We start from the raw sequence: 18,953 nt of genomic DNA on the forward strand, positions 1-18,953 counted from the left end.
GGCTACATTGCACTCGAATGGTATGATCTAACTGGATAGCATGCAAACGTTTTTTACTGTACCTCAGCACACGATACCATAACCATAAACCAATGCCAATGTAGTTGATGTTCATGCACAAGCCCTTTTACGAGGTTAGGTCCTGTGCACTTCTCATTAGAAGCATCTGTGCATAGATTGGATGCCATTTTTAGCTCTGTCACAACTCAGTAGCTTCTAAAAGGCACATCACATGGTGACAATTATACTCCAACCCCACTGAATATCATATAATGGGGGGGGTAATGTTTTGTGTTGGGCACAGATGACGGAATGAATGACCTGAATAAAGGAATTGATCAGCGAAACTTCAACTGTGACACCACTAAAAACATCAACCTTCTTGAGGGGAATTATCTCATGGACCAAGCAACAGCTGAACTGAAACAGGACAACTTGCACCAGGAGCGTATCTTAAAGATATCCAGGAGACTGGCCACATTGAAAGGAGAGGATCCGAATGCTGGTGCGTATAGGTGACTTTTAATAATTTAAATTAATATTTCTAAAGTTTAAAATATGTGTCCTCATGGTGTGGGAGATTAATTCTTTTAGAGGGTGATACATTCTTTCACCCCACTCAAAAAGTTGTTAAAGAAATGATGTTCCCATTATAGTATTTGGTAAATTTGGCAATCCAAGATTTTTAGACCAAATAACAAATTATGAGTGGCAAGCAGCCATCCACCCCACAGTTTTGCAATCTTTCACTTGGCTCATCTATGCCGCTTGATCTCCCGGTTGCTGATCATTTTAACCCCCTTTTCCCATACCGATCTTTCAGTACTTGGCCTCTTCAATTGTTAGAATGACATTGCATGCAAACAGGAGGAACAGCACATCATATTCACTTGAATAGCTTACCACCCAATGGTATGAATATTGAATTCTCCAATTTTAGGTAACAACCCCACCTATTTTGAGTTTACTCCTCTCTCTTCCTTGTGCCCCATCAGAATGTGCATGTATTTTTTTGCATTATCCCCCCCTCCTTTTTCCCTTCCACCCTGTCCCCTTCCACCTATATTCCTTTTATTCACAAAATGCTGGAGTAACTCACCTATATTCCTTCCTCTTTTTGCTTATCTTACAGTCCATATGCCAATCAAACTCCTCCCTCACCTATGTGTCCACCTATCACTTGCCATGCTTCGTCCCACCACCACCTCTTTTCCAGTTTTCTCTCCCCTGCTACAATTAGTCTGAAGAAGGGTCCCAATCTGAAAATATGCCGATCCAGAGATGGTGCCTAACCCTCTGCGTTACTTCTGCACTTAAAGTTTTCTTTTCTATAATCTTTCATTGTGTCCAAAAGGCAAGAACTCAATTGTCAATAGGGTACAGTATTACAAGGTTCACTTCTTGGTATAGAATTCTGCTACTGTTTTTTTCCTTTACTTCTCTCTTGAGCTCGACTCATCCACCAACAAAGTGAACCGTGGATTTACTGTTAGGTTCACGTCACAAGCCACTTGGGATGCTGCAATCCAAATAATTTTTTTGTGTTGAGTTTTGAAACAAAAGTGCATTCACATATCTTTCCACATTCCACCGGGTGGCGCTGTCAACGATGGCAGCCTCGCCAACGGTCTGTCTGCCCTTTCTTATTTTTGGTTATTTTTACTGTGCTTTAAAAGTTTGTGTTAATGTTCTCTGGTTTGTTTTATGTGGGGAGAGGGGGTCGTGGGAAACTTTTTTTCAATCTCTTACCTTGCCGGAGATGTGATTGTTTTCCGGGTTGTATCTCCGGTTGCTCTGCGGCCTAACATCATGGAGCTGGAGGCTTTGCTCGAGACTGGCTTTGACCCTACCACGGGGCCGTGGACTTACCATCGAAGCCTTCGATCGCTTGCTTGGGATCAAAGCTCCAATTGCGGCCTATGGATTTCACCATTGAGGAGCTCGCAGTCTCGGGTAGAGACCGATGTCGGGAAGCTGCAAAGTCGCAGAAGATTCGGCCAACCCCGACCGGGGGTCAGATTTCCACCCCAACCAGATGCGGGAGCTTGATCGCCCCAACACGGAGGGCCCAACCGCCAGTTAAGGGAGCCAGGATCGTCCCGTCAACCGAAGGTTCAAGGCCCCCGACCATTGGAGAACAAAGAAGGGAGGAGGATTGAACTTTTTTACACCTTCTATCACTGTGAGGAATGTGGAGGAGTCACTGTGGTGGATGTTTATGTTAAAGTGTATTTTGTGTGTTTAGTTGCTTTTTATTGGTATGACTATGGCAAATCAAATTTCTCGTATGTTGCAAAACATACTTGGCTAATAAAGTATGATTATAATTTTGATTATTATTTTATGAAGCCATTCTAAATGTAGCTATGGTTTCCCATGTATAGTTATGATCGCTTTGTTTATTTTTGACTGCACGGTGGATGTTAGAAGAGCGCATCCAGGTTTTCTGGCAAGATTGCCAGCGTAAGGACAGCAGAGGCATGGATTGGGATTGTTCTGATTTTTGGTGTTAGGCCTGAGATAAGCAGATGGAAGGATCTGCTTACTGGATCCATGGTCAGCCAGTGGATTGTTGCGCTGAAACCAAGGGCTTTTGTTTGCTGAGCAAGCCTTCTTTAAAGTCCAGAGGTTTCCTGTTACTTCTCCAATTCAGTTGAGATCTGAATGTCACTTATTCTGCTCTGCTGAAGTAAACCACGTCTGCTATGGACTTTCAAGGAGCTATGCACTTGGACCCCAAGAATTTTCTGTACAGTATTGTTTTTAAGGGTCGTGCCATTATCTTTTTGGTTTCCCTTTATGTTCAAACTCACACTTGCTTGGATTAAACTCCATCTGCCATTTCTCTGCCCATTTCTGTAGCTGATGTATATCCCGCTGTATACTTTGACAGCCTTCCTTACTGTCAGCAACTCCTAATTTTGATGGATCAGCCTACCATGAGAGAGTTCATCAAATGCCTTCGTAAAATCCAGGCAGAAAACATCCACGGCCCTACCCTCATTGATCATCTACGTCACCTCAAAAGAAAATTCTGTTAAGTTTGTAAGACATGACCTGCCTCAGACAAAGCCATGTTGACTGTCCCAAATTAGCCTATTCTCATAAATGTGAGTACATTTTATCCTGAACAATACCCTCCAATAGCTTCTAACCACTGACATGGGACTCCTCAAGGTCCTATAATTTTCTAGATTATCTCTACTTCCGTACTTAAAGATCAACATTGGCTACACTCCAGTCCTCCGGTATCTCTCTGTGGCTGGAGAAGAAACAAAGATCTTTGTTAAGGCAACTGCAATCTCCTCTCTTGCCTCTCTCAATAACCTGGGATAGATCCCATCAGGCTCGAGGAATTTATCCACTTTAATGCTCTTCAAGAGTGCCAACACCACCACCTCTTTGATCTCTCTGCCCTAGCATATTATAATTCCCTACACTGATCTCACTGTCCTCCATGTTCTCCTTTGTGAGCACGTGCAAAGTACTTATTTAAATCCTCATCTACATGCTCTGACTGCAAGCATCAATTCCCTTCCTTATCCGTGCGTGGTCCTTTCTTGTCCCTGTTTATCCTGTTGTTATTTATGTGAAAATCCTTGGGATGTTCTTTATTCAGATTCGCCAATAACATTTCATGACCCTTTTGGCCCTTCTAATCGTCAACTTGAGTTCCTTTTTGCTTACTTTATATTCCTTAAAGGCCCTGTCCAATTTCATCTTCCTGAACGTTAATATGCTTTATTTTTCTTTTTGACCAAATTTATAACTTCTTTGATCATCCACGGTTCCCTTACCTTGCCATCCTTGCTGTAATATGCCGACCCTGAACTTTAAACAACTGGCCTTTAAATGACGCCCAAATGTCAGGTGGGGACTTACTGAATCACAACTGCTCACAATTGACTCTCACTAACTCCTGCCTAATAATGCTGTAGTGGGTGTGGGGTGGTAGTTTGATGGGAATGAAGAGAGAATCGAATAAGATCAATATAGTATTTGCTTGAAGGGGTGCTCAATGTCAGTGTGGGCTGAAGACCTGTCATCATGTTCAATGAATCTATAATTACAGGTTTCAGGGGGTGTTAGTTCTTGACCAAAGCATGGAATTGCTTAGGTAGTTTGGGTTATTTTCAAGGACCAAATTATGCCCATCCATCAGTTCACCTAATCAAGATTACCTCTTCCAAGAGGTCCATTTTATTCAGATGTACCTGCAGAAATTCTGGAACCGTTTGCAAATGTTAGGCAGGGTTTCAAATGGCATTTATGTAGAATAATGAATAGCAGAGAGGGAATTATAGCCTTGAATCCAACTATGTAATGAAATTATTGTGTGTAGAATGATTTAATTGTATGTTCAGATGCCAGAATAAATTCAGCATTCTGTGCATTGAAATAAATTGTCAGCCCTGAACAGAATGACCTGAAATCTACCCTCCAAGTTTCATGTTTGCGCTGCCTGCACAGTGAGAATGTTCATAATTGGTTCGTGAGGTTGATACCGAGTGTGAGACTGGAATAGTTAGGTTGGAGCAATATTCATTTTCTGTTTTTTGGGCTTGCAGTATCTATGGATGACTGGAAACATGCTGGGCTAGATAGTGATGAAGAAAATGAAGAACTGCTGACCCAGCGAATTCTGAAACAGGTCTGATATGAAGTACTTCTTCTTTCGTATGTCAACTACAACAATCAAAAGTGGCAATTGGTGCTTCAGAGTACCGTAGATGATGCTTTGCTGCAAATTTTGCCAGTTCTGTAGTGGCGGCACGGTGGCGCAGTGGTAGAGTTGCTGCCTTACAGCGAATGCAGCGCCGGAGACTCAGGTTCGATCCTGACTACCGGCGCAGTCTGTACGGAGTTTGTACGTTCTCCCCGTGACCTGTGTGGGTTTTCTCCGAGATCTTCGGTTTCCTCCCACACTCCAAAGACGTACACATATGTAGGTTAATTAACTGGGTAAATGTAAAAATTGTCCCTAGTGTGTGTAGGATAGTGTTAATGTGCGGGGATCGCTGGGCGGCGCGGACTCAGTGGGCCGAAGGGCCTGTTTCCGCGCTGTATCTCTAAATCTAAATCTAAATCTAAAACTACCCAGGGTGGACGATGAGGACGTAAAGCAGCTCCCACCCCATAAGAAGTACTAATTTTTAATCTAGTCTTTCCTTGGCACAAGTTTGGGTGGCACGGTGGCGCAGCGGTAGAGTAGGAAAATAACTGCAGATGATGGTACAAATCGAAGGTATCACAAAATGCTGGAGTAACTCAGCAGGTCAGGCAGCATCTCAGGAGAGAAGGAATGGGTGACGTTTCGGGTCGAGACCCCAGCGGTAGAGTTGCTGTCTTACAGCGGGTTCGTACCTGGCTACGGGGCTTGTCTGTACGGAGTTTGTATGTTCTTCCCGTGACCTGCGTGGGTTTTCTCTGAGACCTTCTGTTTCCTCCCACACTCCAAAGACGTACAGGGTTGGAGGTTAATTGGCTTAGTATAAATGTAAAAATTGTCCCCAGTGTAGGATAGTGTTAATGTGCGGGGATCGCTGGTTGGTGCTGACTCGGTGGACCGAAGGGCCTGTTTCAGCCCACTAAACTAAATACATTTTTCTATGAATACAGGAAAATGAAACTGGAGGATCATGGAATGCTGTCTTTTTGTCCGTCTTTTATTTAACTTATTCATTTATATTTTAGACAATAGACAATGGACAATAGGTGCAGGAGTAGGCCATTCAGCCCTTCGAGCCAGCACAGCCATTCAATGCGATCATGGCTGATCACTCTCAATCAGTACCCCGTTCCTGCCTTCTCCCCATACCCCCTCACTCCGCTATCCTTAAGAGCTCTATCCAGCTCTCTTGAAAGCATCCAACGAACTGGCCTCCACTGCCTTCTGAGGCAGAGAATTCCACACCTTCACCACTCTCTGACTGAAAAAGTTCTTCCTCATCTCCATTCTAAATGGCCTACCCCTTATTCTTAAACCGTGGCCCCTTGTTCTGGACTCCCCCAACATTGGGAACATGTTTCCTGCCTCTAATGTGTCCAATCCCCTAATTATCTTATATGTTTCAATAAGATCCCCCCTCATCCTTCTAAATTCCAGTGTATACAAGCCTAATTGCTCCAGCCTTTCAACATACGACAGTCCTGCCATTCCGGGAATCAACCTAGTGAACCTACGCTGCACGCCCTCAATAGCAAGAATATCCTTCCTCAAATTTGGAGACCAAAACTGCACACAGTACTCCAGGTGCGGTCTCACCAGGGCCCGGTACAACTGTAGAAGGACCTCTTTGCTCCTATACTCAACTCCTCTTGTTACGAAGGCCAACATTCCATTGGCTTTCTTCACTGCCTGCTGTACCTGCATGCTTCCTCTCAGTGACTGATGCACTAGGACACCCAGATCTCGTTGAACATCCCCTCTTCCTAACTTGACACCATTCAGATAATAATCTGCCTTTCTATTCTTACTTCCAAAGTGAATAACCTCACACTTATCTACATTAAACTGCATCTGCCATGTATCCGCCCACTCACACAACCTGTCCAAGTCAACCTGCAGCCTTATTGCATCTTCCTCACAATTCACACTACCCCCCAGCTTAGTATCATCTGCAAATTTGCTAATGGTACTTTTAATCCCTTCATCTAAGTCATTAATGTATATCGTAAATAGCTGGGGTCCCAGCACCGAACCTTGCGGTACCCCACTGGTCACTGCCTGCCATTCCGAAAGGGACCCATTTATCCCCACTCTTTGCTTTCTGTCTGTCAACCAATTTTCTATCCATGTCAGTACCCTACCCCCAATACCATGTGCTCTAATTTTGCCCACTAATCTCCTATGTGGGACCTTGTCGAAGGCTTTCTGAAAGTCGAGGTACACCACATCCACTGACTCTCCCCTGTCAATTTTCCTAGTTACATCCTCAAAAAATTCCAGTAGATTTGTCAAGCATGATTTCCCCTTCGTAAATCCATGCTGACTCGGAATGATCCTGTTACTGCTATCCAAATGCTCAGCAATTTCGTCTTTTATAATTGACTCCAGCATCTTCCCCACCACTGATGTCAGACTAACTGGTCTATAATTACCCGTTTTCTCTCTCCCTCCTTTCTTAAAAAGTGGGATAACATTTGTTATCCTCCAATCCACAGGAACTGATCCTGAATCTATAGAACATTGAAAAATGATCTCCAATGCTTCCACTATTTCTAGAGCCACCTCCTTAAGTACCCTGGGATGCAGACCACCAGGCCCTGGGGATTTATCAGCCTTCAGTCCCATCAGTCTACCCAAAACCATTTCCTGCCTAATGTGGATTTCCTTCAGTTCCTCCATCACCCTAGGTTCTCCGGCCCCTAGAACATTTGGGAGATTGTGTGTATCCTCCTCAGTAAACACAGATCCAAAGTAACGGTTTAACTCGTCTGCCATTTCTTTGTTCCCCATAATAAATTCCCCTGTTTTTTGTTTTTGTTTATTATTCATGTGGTTGACTCCCCCAACCTTCACCATTGCCTCAAGGGAAGTAAGATTCAACAGAGAGTGATTTCCTATATATCAAAAACTAATTTCCTCTGTAAACTCTTCCAAAATGTGACTGCCAAAGTTAGTGCATTACACCAAAAGTCCAGTGATAGAAAATCAGCCCTTGTTTTGTGCAGACTGATTATCTGAGATGTTAGCAGTTGGGCTTGATTAACAAGCCAATTTGTAACATATAGCAATTTCAGAATCTTGGCTCTTACAATGCTTACCCGGACTTGGAAGAGTTCAAACCCTGCTCGAAGACATGGGAACACATAATCTACAACAGAAATTAGAGACCATTACACTATTGCATGTGGTGTCTTTCAAATGAGGCACTAAACCAAGAGCCCTGCAGACATGAAAGGATCTTTAGCACAATGCAAAGATGAGCATTAAAGTTCTTCTGGAGTCCATAGTTAACATTTATTCCTCAATCCATATCGAAAAGAAGAAGTTTATCGGGTCATTTTTCTTATTAACTCTTTGAGGGATTTTGCTGTCTACAAATTGGCTGCAGTGTTGCTTGAGATGCAACAGTGATTATGTTTCAATAGTACTTTGTTGCTTGTGAAATGTTTGTCAATGTCTTAAGGGGCTATACAAATGTTATTTTTGCTCTGTTAGATAGAGGGTACTTAAATGTACAGGGGGGGCCAGTGTGAATTTTGAAAAATTTCTTATTTCCTTATTTTCTAATCTGTTTTAAGACCATGTCACACCTCCATGCTCCCTGAAAACTCTTGCTTTTTGTGTGGTACTGGTTTGGATAGAACTAACATTTGCAAATGGAAATTGTTGTTCATCAGTTTTCGTTTGAGACTTTTAAAAAGCAAAATCATAAAATGTTCAGAGATCTAATAAGCAGTATTAGAATACAAACATTAGTTTGAATGCTGGTAGATTGTCAGTTGTTGGTAAAACATTGTCCTGTGACAAAGACGTCATTATCTATGCCTCCAGGTAAATGAAGAAATTGCCCTGGATGAAACAAGTGGCTACAACATCCCTGTAGAGCAATCTAAACCAGTCAAGCCAATGTTTGCAGGGAGAAAGGTAACATCCATTGTTGTAAATCCAAATAAACTGCGGAGAATAAACATGCTTGCGGTGCCACATTTCACAATGTTCATCTGGCACTAGCTCCAATTATACACCCAGCTGCACTTGATTCCCGAGCTGCTTTTATTGATCTATTCTGGTAATTCATTTGAATTCTACCATTTTGGGTAAACATACAAACGTAGAAAATAGGTGCAGGAGTAGGCCCTTTGAGCGAGCACTGCCATTCAATATGATCATGGCTGATCATCCAAAATCAGTACCCCGTTCTAGTTTTTTCCCCATATCCCTTGGCTTCCTTAGCCCTAAGAGCTAAATCTAACTCTCTTGAAAACATACAGTGAATTGGCCTCCACTGCCTTCTGTGGCAGATTCACAACTCTCTGGATGAAAAAGTTTTTCCTTGTCTTAATCCTAAATGGCCTACCCCTTATTCTTAAACTGTGATCTCTGGTTCTGGACTCCCCCAAGTAGATTCCTGCATCTACTCTGTCCAATCCTCTAAGAATTTTATATGTTTCTATGATCCCCTCTCATCCTTCTAAATTCCAGCGAATACAAGCCCAGTCGACCCATTCTTTCAACATACATCAGTCCCGCCATCCCGGGAATTAACCTTGTGAACCTATGCTGCACTCCTTCAATAGCGATAATGTCCTTCCTCAAATTAGGAGACCAAAATTGCACACAATACTTCACGTGCGGTCTCACCATGGAGACACTAAAGAATAGTTATCCAACATCAGCCTTATTCCTAACTGAAAGCATTGATTCAGGAGCAGCACGTTTATTTGTGTCAAATGGTTGTAGATTGGACACCCAATCAAGATACACTGGTTGAGAGTTAAATACAATAATATAGTCATGAGGTCATAAGTGATAGGAGCAGAATTAGGCCATTCGGCCCATCAAGCCTACACCACCATTTAATCATGGCTGATCTATCTCTCCCTTCTAACCCCATTCTCATACCTTCTCCCCATAACCCTTAACACCTGTGACACCTGTACTAATATGGGAGAGATGGATTGTCAGAAAAGGCATTATCTCTATTTGTTGCCATTTAAAATACTACTTGGAACCCACTTCTAAGCTTTTGATCATCTGTTAGGGAGTTCAGTGTAATTTTTTTAAATAAATGCATTTATCAAATTGCTGACTAAAAGCAAATTTCTGATTGTGTCTCCAGCAACTGCCTACCTCCCCTGCTCGAGCAGCCGCTGAGACTGCAGACAGTGATGATGAGCTACCTTGGTGTTCCATCTGTAACAAAGACGCTGTCCTCCGTTGCCATGGCTGTGATGGAGACCTCTATTGTCATCGATGCTTCAGGTAAGCACAGCTGACAACTGAATGGAGTGAGGTCTGAGTGGTGAAGGAAGGTCAATGGAATAACTGGATTGCACCACTTAGTTACACAACTATTACATTTAAAATCCAAAGTTATTATTTTTGCTCAACATTTTTTTACCTAGTGGTACATTCTATTGCAATGAATGTTTTATGGCCTGACAATTTTTTAGCAATTTTTAGAGAACAGAATAATCTTAAACTTTTTGGGGGGTTTTGTTGTCCTTGAGTTTATATATGAATCAGTTTGCATAATGTGTGCACAGTATTTTACATGCGTGTGAGAGTGTGTGTGTTGATATTATTAGAGTTGTGGAGTCCAACAGCTTGGAAACAGACCCTTCATCTCTGAGTCCGCACCAACTAGTAACCACCCATTTAAACTGATTCTACATTAATCCAATTTTTATTCTCCCACATTCTCATCAACTTCTGCCAGATTCCATCACTCACCAGGGAGAATTTACAGTACTCAATGAAATTGACCAAACAAAATAATTGATTGCTTAAGGCTGGCTACATGAAAGTAATCTAGTGGATTGAAACAAGATCAGTTTTAGAGAAGAAAATTGATCGTGACCCAGCACAAGAACTGGCCCTTCGGCCCACAATGTTTGCGCCAAACACGATGCCTGGCTAAACAGATCTCATCTGCCTGTATACAGTCCATATCCCACTTTTAATGTCTTAATGGGCCTTGTAAGGCTGCAGCAAGTAAGAATTGTCACCGAAGCTAAATATGTACTTTTGCCAAAATTTAGAGATTGATGTAGAATGTAAAAATAATAGAACTTGATCGTAGTCAAATAGTTTGTCTGGCGGATAGTCTTAATAGATATATAAGCATCGTGCCATTTCAAATCAGCTTAAAATAACAGGTTCAGAATTGCAATGCAAGTTATTCACAGATGAGGCTAACTTACAGAGAACCGTTTGTTCTGATGAAGCAACCAGGAATAACCTAGGCACATTTTAAATTAATAGAACCATTGCAAGTGAAACTGAGCCAATAATATTAATTACTATGGGTTAGAGGTAAATTGAAGAACAGGGCAATAATTGTTGGAGGCAAAGGAAAACCGGTGGTAATGGGGAAACTTGATATTATGGGTGGCAGAGTGATAGCATTAGGAGAGCTGCTGCTTCACAGTGCCGGAGACCCAGGTTTAATCTCGACCTCTGGTGTTGTCTGTGTAACGTTTGCATGTTCTCCATGGGAGTGCATGGGTTTCCTCAGGGTGCTCCACCTTCCTTCCGTAAGCTAAAGATGTGCAGTTTGGCAGGTTAATTTGCCTCTGTAAATTGCCCCTAATGTGCAGAATGGTAAAAACTGGACGAAGTTGATGAGAATGTGGGGAGAATATAAAAAATTAAATGTTTCCCTTCTATATCTCTCTATAACTCAATGGCTATGGCAGAACTCACTGACTTCATACACTTCACTTCCAACTTCCATCCTGCCCTTAAATATACCTGGACTATCTCCGACATCTCCCTCCCGTTTCTGGATCTCACCATCTCCATCACAGGAGACAGACTAGTGACAGACATTTACTATAAACCCACTGACTCGCACCGCTATCTGGACTACACTTCTTCCCACCCGGTCCCCTGCAAAAAGTCTATCCCCTGCTCCCAATTCCTCCGTCTACGCCGCATCTGCGCCCGGGATGAGGTGTTTCACACTAGGGCGTCAGAGATGTCCTAATTCTTCAGGAAACGGGGCTTCCCCTCTTCCATTATAAATGAGGCTCTCACTAGGGTCTCTTCTACATCCCGCAGCTCCGCTCTTGCTCCCCCTCCCCCCACTCGCAACAAGGACAGAATCCCCCTCGTTCTCACCTTCCACCCCACCAGCCAGCGGATCCAACAAATCATCCGCCAACATTTCCGTCACCTACAACGGGACCCCACCACTGGCCATATCTTCCCATCCCCTCCCCTCTGCGGTCCGCAGGGACAGTTCCCTCCGTAACTCCCTGATCCACTCGTCCCTTCCTAACCAAACCACCCCATCCCCGGGCACTTTCCCCTGCAACCGCACGAGATGCAACACCTGTCCCTTTACCTCCCCCTCAACTCCATCCAAGGACCCAAACACTTTCCAGGTGAGACAAAGGTTCACCTGCACCTCCTCCAACCTCATCTATTGCATCCGCTGATCTAGATGTCAACTTATTTACATCGGCGAAACCAAGCGCAGGCTCGGCAATCGCTTCGCTCAACACCTGCGCTCGGTCCGCATTGACCAAACTGATCTCCCGGTGGCCGAGCACTTCAACTCCCCCTCCCGTTCCCAGTCTGACCTTTCTGTCATGGGCCTCCTCCAGTGCCATAGTGAGGCCCACCGGAAATTGGAGGAACAGCACCTCGTATTTCGCCTGGGCAGCTTGCAGCCCAGTGGTATGAACATCGACTTCTCCAACTTTAGATAGTTCCTCTGTCTCTCTCTTCCCCTCCTCCTTCCCAGATCGCCCTCTATCTTCCTGTCTCCACCTATATCCTTCCTTTGTCCCGCCCCCCTGACATCAGTCTGAAGAAAGGTCTCGACCCGAAACGTCACCCATTCCTTCTCTCCTGAGATGCTGCCTGACCTGCTGAGTTACTCCAGCATTTTGTGAATAAATACCTTCGATTTGTACCAGCATCTGCATTTATTTTCTTATACTACCAATGGCTATGTCCAGTCTTCACAGCAAACCAAATGGAATGCTGTTACAGTGGCAGTTTAGTCAAGACCATCATGCCAAAGTTGTATATGATAAGGTAATCTTGCAAGGAAATATGCCATTCAGTCCACCATGTCCGTGCCGACCAGTGGAGACCCATCCGTATTAGTCCCATCTAACAGCAGTTTGTCCAGAGCCTTCTATGCTATTGTGATTAAGTTGCTCATTTGAACACTTCTTAAATGCTGCCAGTGAATCAGCTTCTGCCACTCTCACAGGTGTATTCCAGGTACTCGCCACTCTCTGGGTGGTTATCCTCAGACTCTTAAATGTTTTGCCCCTTACCCTAAATTTATGTTCTCTATGGGGAAAGGTTTCCTGTAGTCGGTCCTATTTACGCCCCTCAATTTTATAAACTTCAATCATGTCCTCTCAAAACCTCCTCCATTCCAGCTCAGCCTTTTCAATTTCCCCTCATAACTGAAATGCTTAATTCCAGGCAATATTCAGGTGAATCTTCTTTGCATCCTCTCCAGACGGTCACAATTTTTCCTGCAGTGTGTGGACCAGAACTGCACAGAATATACTAGATAATATTTGATCAATATCACCAACCTCAAACATTGATACCTAATGTTTTATATAGTTGGAGCATAATCTTCCTGTTCTTGTAGTCAATGCTGCGACAATGAAGGCCAGCATCACATAGGTCTTCTTAACCACCTTATCTATTTATGTTACTCTCTTCAAAGATCTTTTGACTGTCCCTCAATGCTCCCCAGGACCCTACTATTCAAAGTGTCTGCCCTAGCCTCATTAGCTTTCTCAAATACATCTCCTCACATCTATCAGGACTAATCTGCATCTGCCATTTTCAGCCTATTTCACCAACACAATAAAATCGCCCTGTAGTCTAAGACTATTCACCATACTACTTACAACTATACCAACCTTTGTGGCAACTGTGAAATTATTGTTCATGCCTCCTACATGTACATCCAAATCGTTCACATATATCTCAAACAATGTACGAACAGGCCTTAATACCTTTGGAACACTTATATTCACTGGCATCTCATCACAACATTCCAACATTACCATCTGTCTCTTATTACCAAGGCAATTTTGGATTAAATTTACCGTGGATCCCATGGGCACGAACCTTTTGGGCAAGTCTTCCCTGTGGGACCTGGTCAAAGCCCTTGCATGTAAACGACATCTACTGCACTGTCCACATCAATACACTTTGAGAGAGTCAAACAGGCTCCCGTGCCCAACTCATCCATGCTGACCATGATGCCCCATCTAAACTGGTTTAATTTGACCATATCCCATGCGATAGTCATCGAGTGATACAGTGTGGAAGCAGGCCCTTCGGCCCAACTTGCCCACACCGGCCAGCATGCTCCAGCTGCACTAGTCCCACCTGCCTGCATTGGTCCATATCCCCTCCAAACCTGTCCTATCTATATAACCTTCCAGAGCAGTCTACCATATGGAACCTCATGAAAGGCATTGTTGAAGTTCATCCAGACTACATCATGGCCAACTCTGTCCTCATCAATCTTCTTGGTTACTTCATCAAAAAAATCAATCAAATTTGTGAGATATCTCCCATGCATAAAACCATGCTGATTATTAAACCCTGTCTTTCCAAATGCACCTGTATCTTATCCTGTGCCTCTTCAAAACATATTCAGTCAGGTTAGTTAGATCTGCCCATAACAAAGCCATGGTGACTTTCTGTGGTTCCTTCTTTTCCAAGTGATTATTGGTCCTGTCCTTCAGATTTTTTTCTATTCGTTTTCTATTAACTACTGATGTCAGGTTCACAGTGCTATAATTTTCCCTTTTTCTTACCATCGCAGCCTGGAATAAATTTGGTTTGACCCTTGAGATTTATCCACCTTTAACTTTAAGGCATCAACTACCTCCTTTTTTACTTGTGGAGCCTTGCACCAGAATTTCATCTTGTCCTTTGCTAATTCCTGCAAAGTCTATTTCTTTTGTGAATACTGATGAAAAGTATTAATTTGGGATCTCGCTTAGACTTGTTCATACTTCTATGACTGTAATGTACACCCATCAGTAGTATAGTTCACATTTTGAACAGTGTAGTTCATTTTTTCAAGACTAGTTGCACTTTCAGTGTATTAGAATGTAAGTGTTGCATTCCACAGCCTTTGAAAGATAACTGGAATGTTCACATTTAAGTACCTGTTGTTAGATGCTACAGACTCCAACTGGAAAGTGTTTAGGGTGTTAATATAAGACATCATCTCCTCTTAAACAACTTGTTTTCATACTTTTGCAAGGCTTGTCTTTGTTTAACAGAAAAGAGAACCTGCTGAAGAATTGTCCCTTTGATTTACCTCCACAGGGAAGGACATGACAAATATGAGCAGAAGGAACATAAAACATCCAAGTATAGTCAACCAAAGAAGAAGAAATGAGAAGAAGTCCACACCCTTGGCACAATCTGACAACAGGAAATTAAACACTGCATCAGCAATTGCATAAATCCCTATCCAATTAACAAAATGGTGCAGGAGGATTCATAATTGCTCACTCTGCTGCAACAGAGATCTTGATGGGCAGCATCCAAAGTCTTTCTGTTATTACAAGTCTCGTGTCTGCAGTGCTGTAGCAGTGGTACATGTGCATCAACAATGGTGATCAATACATTATCTTATGGGGTCCTCGTGTTTTAAAAAAAATTGCATATAATTGCATATAAAATTGCTTAAACAAGGCTGCACCATAAGACTCCAAATGTTAACTTTGGCTTGTCTAACGCAGGTAAAAAGACTGTAACATAAGACCTAGATTAGCATTGACTCAAATTATTATTTAATTGAGTGAATATTTTGAACTACAATTTATCTCGTGTATAATTTATTAAAACAAGTGATAACGCATTCGTGGACAAATCCTAACAATGTTGATATTTTATTAATTGCTATCGAACAGGGTTGTCTTAAGCCATTACCTTCTTATTTAAACCCTCTTAGGGATTTCTATGTGCCTGCCTGTTCTCAGCTTCTACCGCCAACAATTACGTTACCTGCACTCAGTAGGTAAGCAAGAGTGAATTTGGATAACCCTGCCTCTCTGATTTCTTTCGTATCCGGCTTGTGGGCATGTGTTTGGGTCCCACGCGTTGACTCCTTCCCACGGTGATTGTAGCCAACTGTGCAAATTGGCAGATTGATCACCCCAGCCTTGATCCCATCACCTGGATGAAGTGCTATCACCTAATGGGGCGAAGGCAGGAAAGTGGGATTAGGAGGCAGAGATCAGCCATGATCGAATGGTAGAGTAGACTCGATGGGTCTAATGGCCTAATTCTACTCCTATAATCTGTGAAATGAAGCTCGCTCTCATTGAATATTGTGCAAACCTGAAGATGCTCTTTGTACAGATGCTAATTCCAAACACATAACATAGCATGTTGTGACTTGCTGCGGATAGCAAAGTTGTGACATTGCTGAATAAAGAAGTTCCCAGTAAAATCACGTATTTGCTACAAAACTGGCCTAGCCACTATTTCAAAACATTTTATAATGAATGCAGCTTGTATACCAACATCTATTAAATATTGAGCCAAACTGGAGCATGGTTTCTCCCTTGACATTTACTGTATTTGGTTTGGTTCCTTGCTAAATACAACCCGGTCTTAAAATCCTGCTCCATGTTCTCATTATTAATTTTAAGTGATGTGGGTGCCACTGGCAAAACCATAATTATTGCCCATTCTTTGTTGCCGAGAAAATGGTGGTGAGTCACCTGGAGCTCATAAATTTACAAGACATAGGAACAGAATCAGATCATTTGCTCATTAAGTCTGCGCCGCCATCCGGTCATGGCTGATCTATTTTCCCTTCTCAGCTCCTTTTTCCTGCCTTCTCCCCTTAACTTTCAATCAAGAACCTATCAATCTCCGCTTTAAAAATACCCAATGGCCTCAACCATTGTCTGTAGCAATGATTTCCTCAGATTCACCACCCTCGGGCTAAAGAAATTCCTCCTCATCTCCAATCTAAAGATATGTTGTTGCATTTTGAGGCTTTGTCCTCTGGTCCTTGACTCTCCCATTACTGGAAACATCTTTTCCACATCCACTTTATCTCGGACTTTCATTATTCGGTAGAACTACAATTGCCCCAATCAGGGTGCTTTCACAGTCCTGAGGGGTGAGGGGATTCCAAGATGGAGGAAAGGTGATAAACTTCCAGGCTAGGGTGATGTGCAACTTGGAGGGGAACTCACAGTGGTAATGTTCTCTTGGAACCTCTCTTTTGGTGAAAAGATAATGTGGATTGGGAAGTTCTAATGGAAGATGTTGCAATAGATTTTGCAGGTAGTATACTCATCAACGCTGGTACCAGATCCAAGTGAATTGAATTGTTAGTGCTCAATATTATCAAACTTCTTGTGTGTCGTTGGGGCTGCAACTATATCCAGGAGTACTGAAGGTGTTTCATCGCACTCCCTAATTGTGGCGGACACCTCGACGGCCACCTGCGCTCGGGCCTTGGCGGCGCACTGGATCGCCCGGTTCGGGGTGCCACTGGACATTACATCGGACCGGGGCCCGCAGTTTACTTCGGAACTGTGGTCGGCTATGGCACGCCTCTTGGGAGTTCGCCTACACCACACTACGGCGTACCATCCACAGGCGAACGGTTTGGTGGAACGTTTTCACCGCCAGCTGAAGGCTGCCCTGAAGGCTCGTCTCATGCACCCAGACTGGGTGGACGCCCTGCCGTGGGTTTTGCTTGGCATCCGCACCGCACCCAAAGAAGACTTGGCCTCCTCCTCCGCCGAGTTGGTGTATGGGGCCCCTTTGACGGTTCCCGGGGAGTTCATCCCACCGGCGCAGGGTCGAGTGGAACAGCCTTCGGACACCCTGCAACGTCTTCGGCAGACGGTGGGCAGGCTGGCACCTGTGCCCATGTTGTGTCATGGGACCTTCCATCCACACGTCCCTGCCGCTCTGGAGGACTGCCAGTTTGTGTTCCTGCGCAGGGACGCTCACCGGTCACCTCTCCAGCGGCCGTATGAGGGCCCCTTTCGGGTCCTGCAACACGCCTCGGCCACATTTGTTCTGCACATGGGGGGGTCGCAGTGAGACTGTTTCGATGGCACGGCTGAAGCCGGCACACGTGGACATTGATCGGCCGGTGCCGGTTGTGCAGCCCCGCCCGCGAGGTCGCCCTCCGTCCACATTACCCCCGCCAGTGTCTGCTACGTCCCCTCCACCTGTCGGTCGGTCGCCGGTCCCTGCGCCGGGCGTGGTGCGCACCCGGGCTGGACGCCTCGTGCGCCCTCCTGTCCGCTTTCTACCTCCGGTTCTTGGGGGGGGGGGTCCTGTGGCGGTCTCTGGGTATCAGGCCACTACAAGAGGATTTATTAATCGTGAGAAGGTGGGGGGGGGGGGATGACTCAAGACATTCACCATAGGCCTAAATAAGCAGAAGCAAAAAGATAGTGGTCCAATGAAGATCAGTTTAGCATGCCTTATTTCAGCTCAAAACAAACTATGCCCTGAATGCTTAGATATTTATATAAAGTGCATAGTAGATAGCTGTTGTTAAGGCATTATTCATACTCCAGACTTTCACTTGTTCTTGCCAATTACTACATAGGGTTGTGGTAACGACATCTGCATTTATTTTTGTTGTTGATGGTATGCAAGCTCTAGCATAGCCAAAGATTGAGTGGTTAAAGGGGCTGCCCAATTTGGTGCTAACTCAAATACACCACGAAGGCCCAGCTTCTGCAAAGTTAGTTTGTTTTAACTGGGCAAAGATAGTGTAGGGCATTTAGTCTTGGATAAGGGGGGAAAAAAGGTTGGTCTTGATCAATATTAATTGATTGTTGAAAATTAGATGATATTGCAGAATTATGAATTAGAGTACTTGTACATCAAGTCAAGTCAAGTCAAATTTATTTGTCACATACACATACTCGATGTGCAGTGAAATGAAAGTGGCAATGCCTGCGGGTTGTGCACAAAAAGAATTACAGTTACAGCATATCACTGAAACTGGCAACTTAATGCATTGTGAGAAACTGTGCTGACAATATACTATTATGCAAATGTGTCACAAGTGTATTTCTTAGAAATCATGTTCCTCAATTGAGACCATGTTCATAGGAGCAGAATTTGGCCATTCCGCCCATCGAGTCTACTCTGCCATTCCATCATGGCTGATCTATCTTTCCCTCTGAACCCCATTCTCCTGCCTTCTCCCCATAACCTTGGACACTCTTACTAATCAAGAACCTATCAATCTCCACTTTAAAAATACACAAAGATCTGGCCTCCACAG

At 43.7% G+C, this 18,953-nt stretch overlaps 1 protein-coding gene across 2 annotated transcripts in view; it reads left to right on the top strand.

Annotated features, from left to right (window-relative positions):
• Nucleotides 1-17,995, top strand: part of zfyve19 (zinc finger, FYVE domain containing 19) — a 34,980-nt gene extending 16,985 nt beyond the window's left edge. The window contains exons 7-11 of one of the 2 annotated variants that reach the window (XM_078406178.1): nt 305-505; nt 4,569-4,651; nt 8,501-8,593; nt 9,789-9,931; nt 14,999-17,995. In XM_078406178.1, the coding sequence (XP_078262304.1) occupies nt 305-505; nt 4,569-4,651; nt 8,501-8,593; nt 9,789-9,931; nt 14,999-15,071 (593 nt within the window). In that variant the 3' untranslated portion in view covers nt 15,072-17,995. The remainder of the gene's footprint in view (nt 1-304; nt 506-4,568; nt 4,652-8,500; nt 8,594-9,788; nt 9,932-14,998) is intronic. The other variant, XM_078406179.1, reaches the window with a different exon arrangement.
• Nucleotides 17,996-18,953: the final 958 nt, after the last annotated feature.

Source organism: Rhinoraja longicauda, chromosome 10, assembly GCF_053455715.1.
Source record: "Rhinoraja longicauda isolate Sanriku21f chromosome 10, sRhiLon1.1, whole genome shotgun sequence".
NCBI classification, from domain to species: Eukaryota; Metazoa; Chordata; class Chondrichthyes; order Rajiformes; family Arhynchobatidae; genus Rhinoraja; species Rhinoraja longicauda.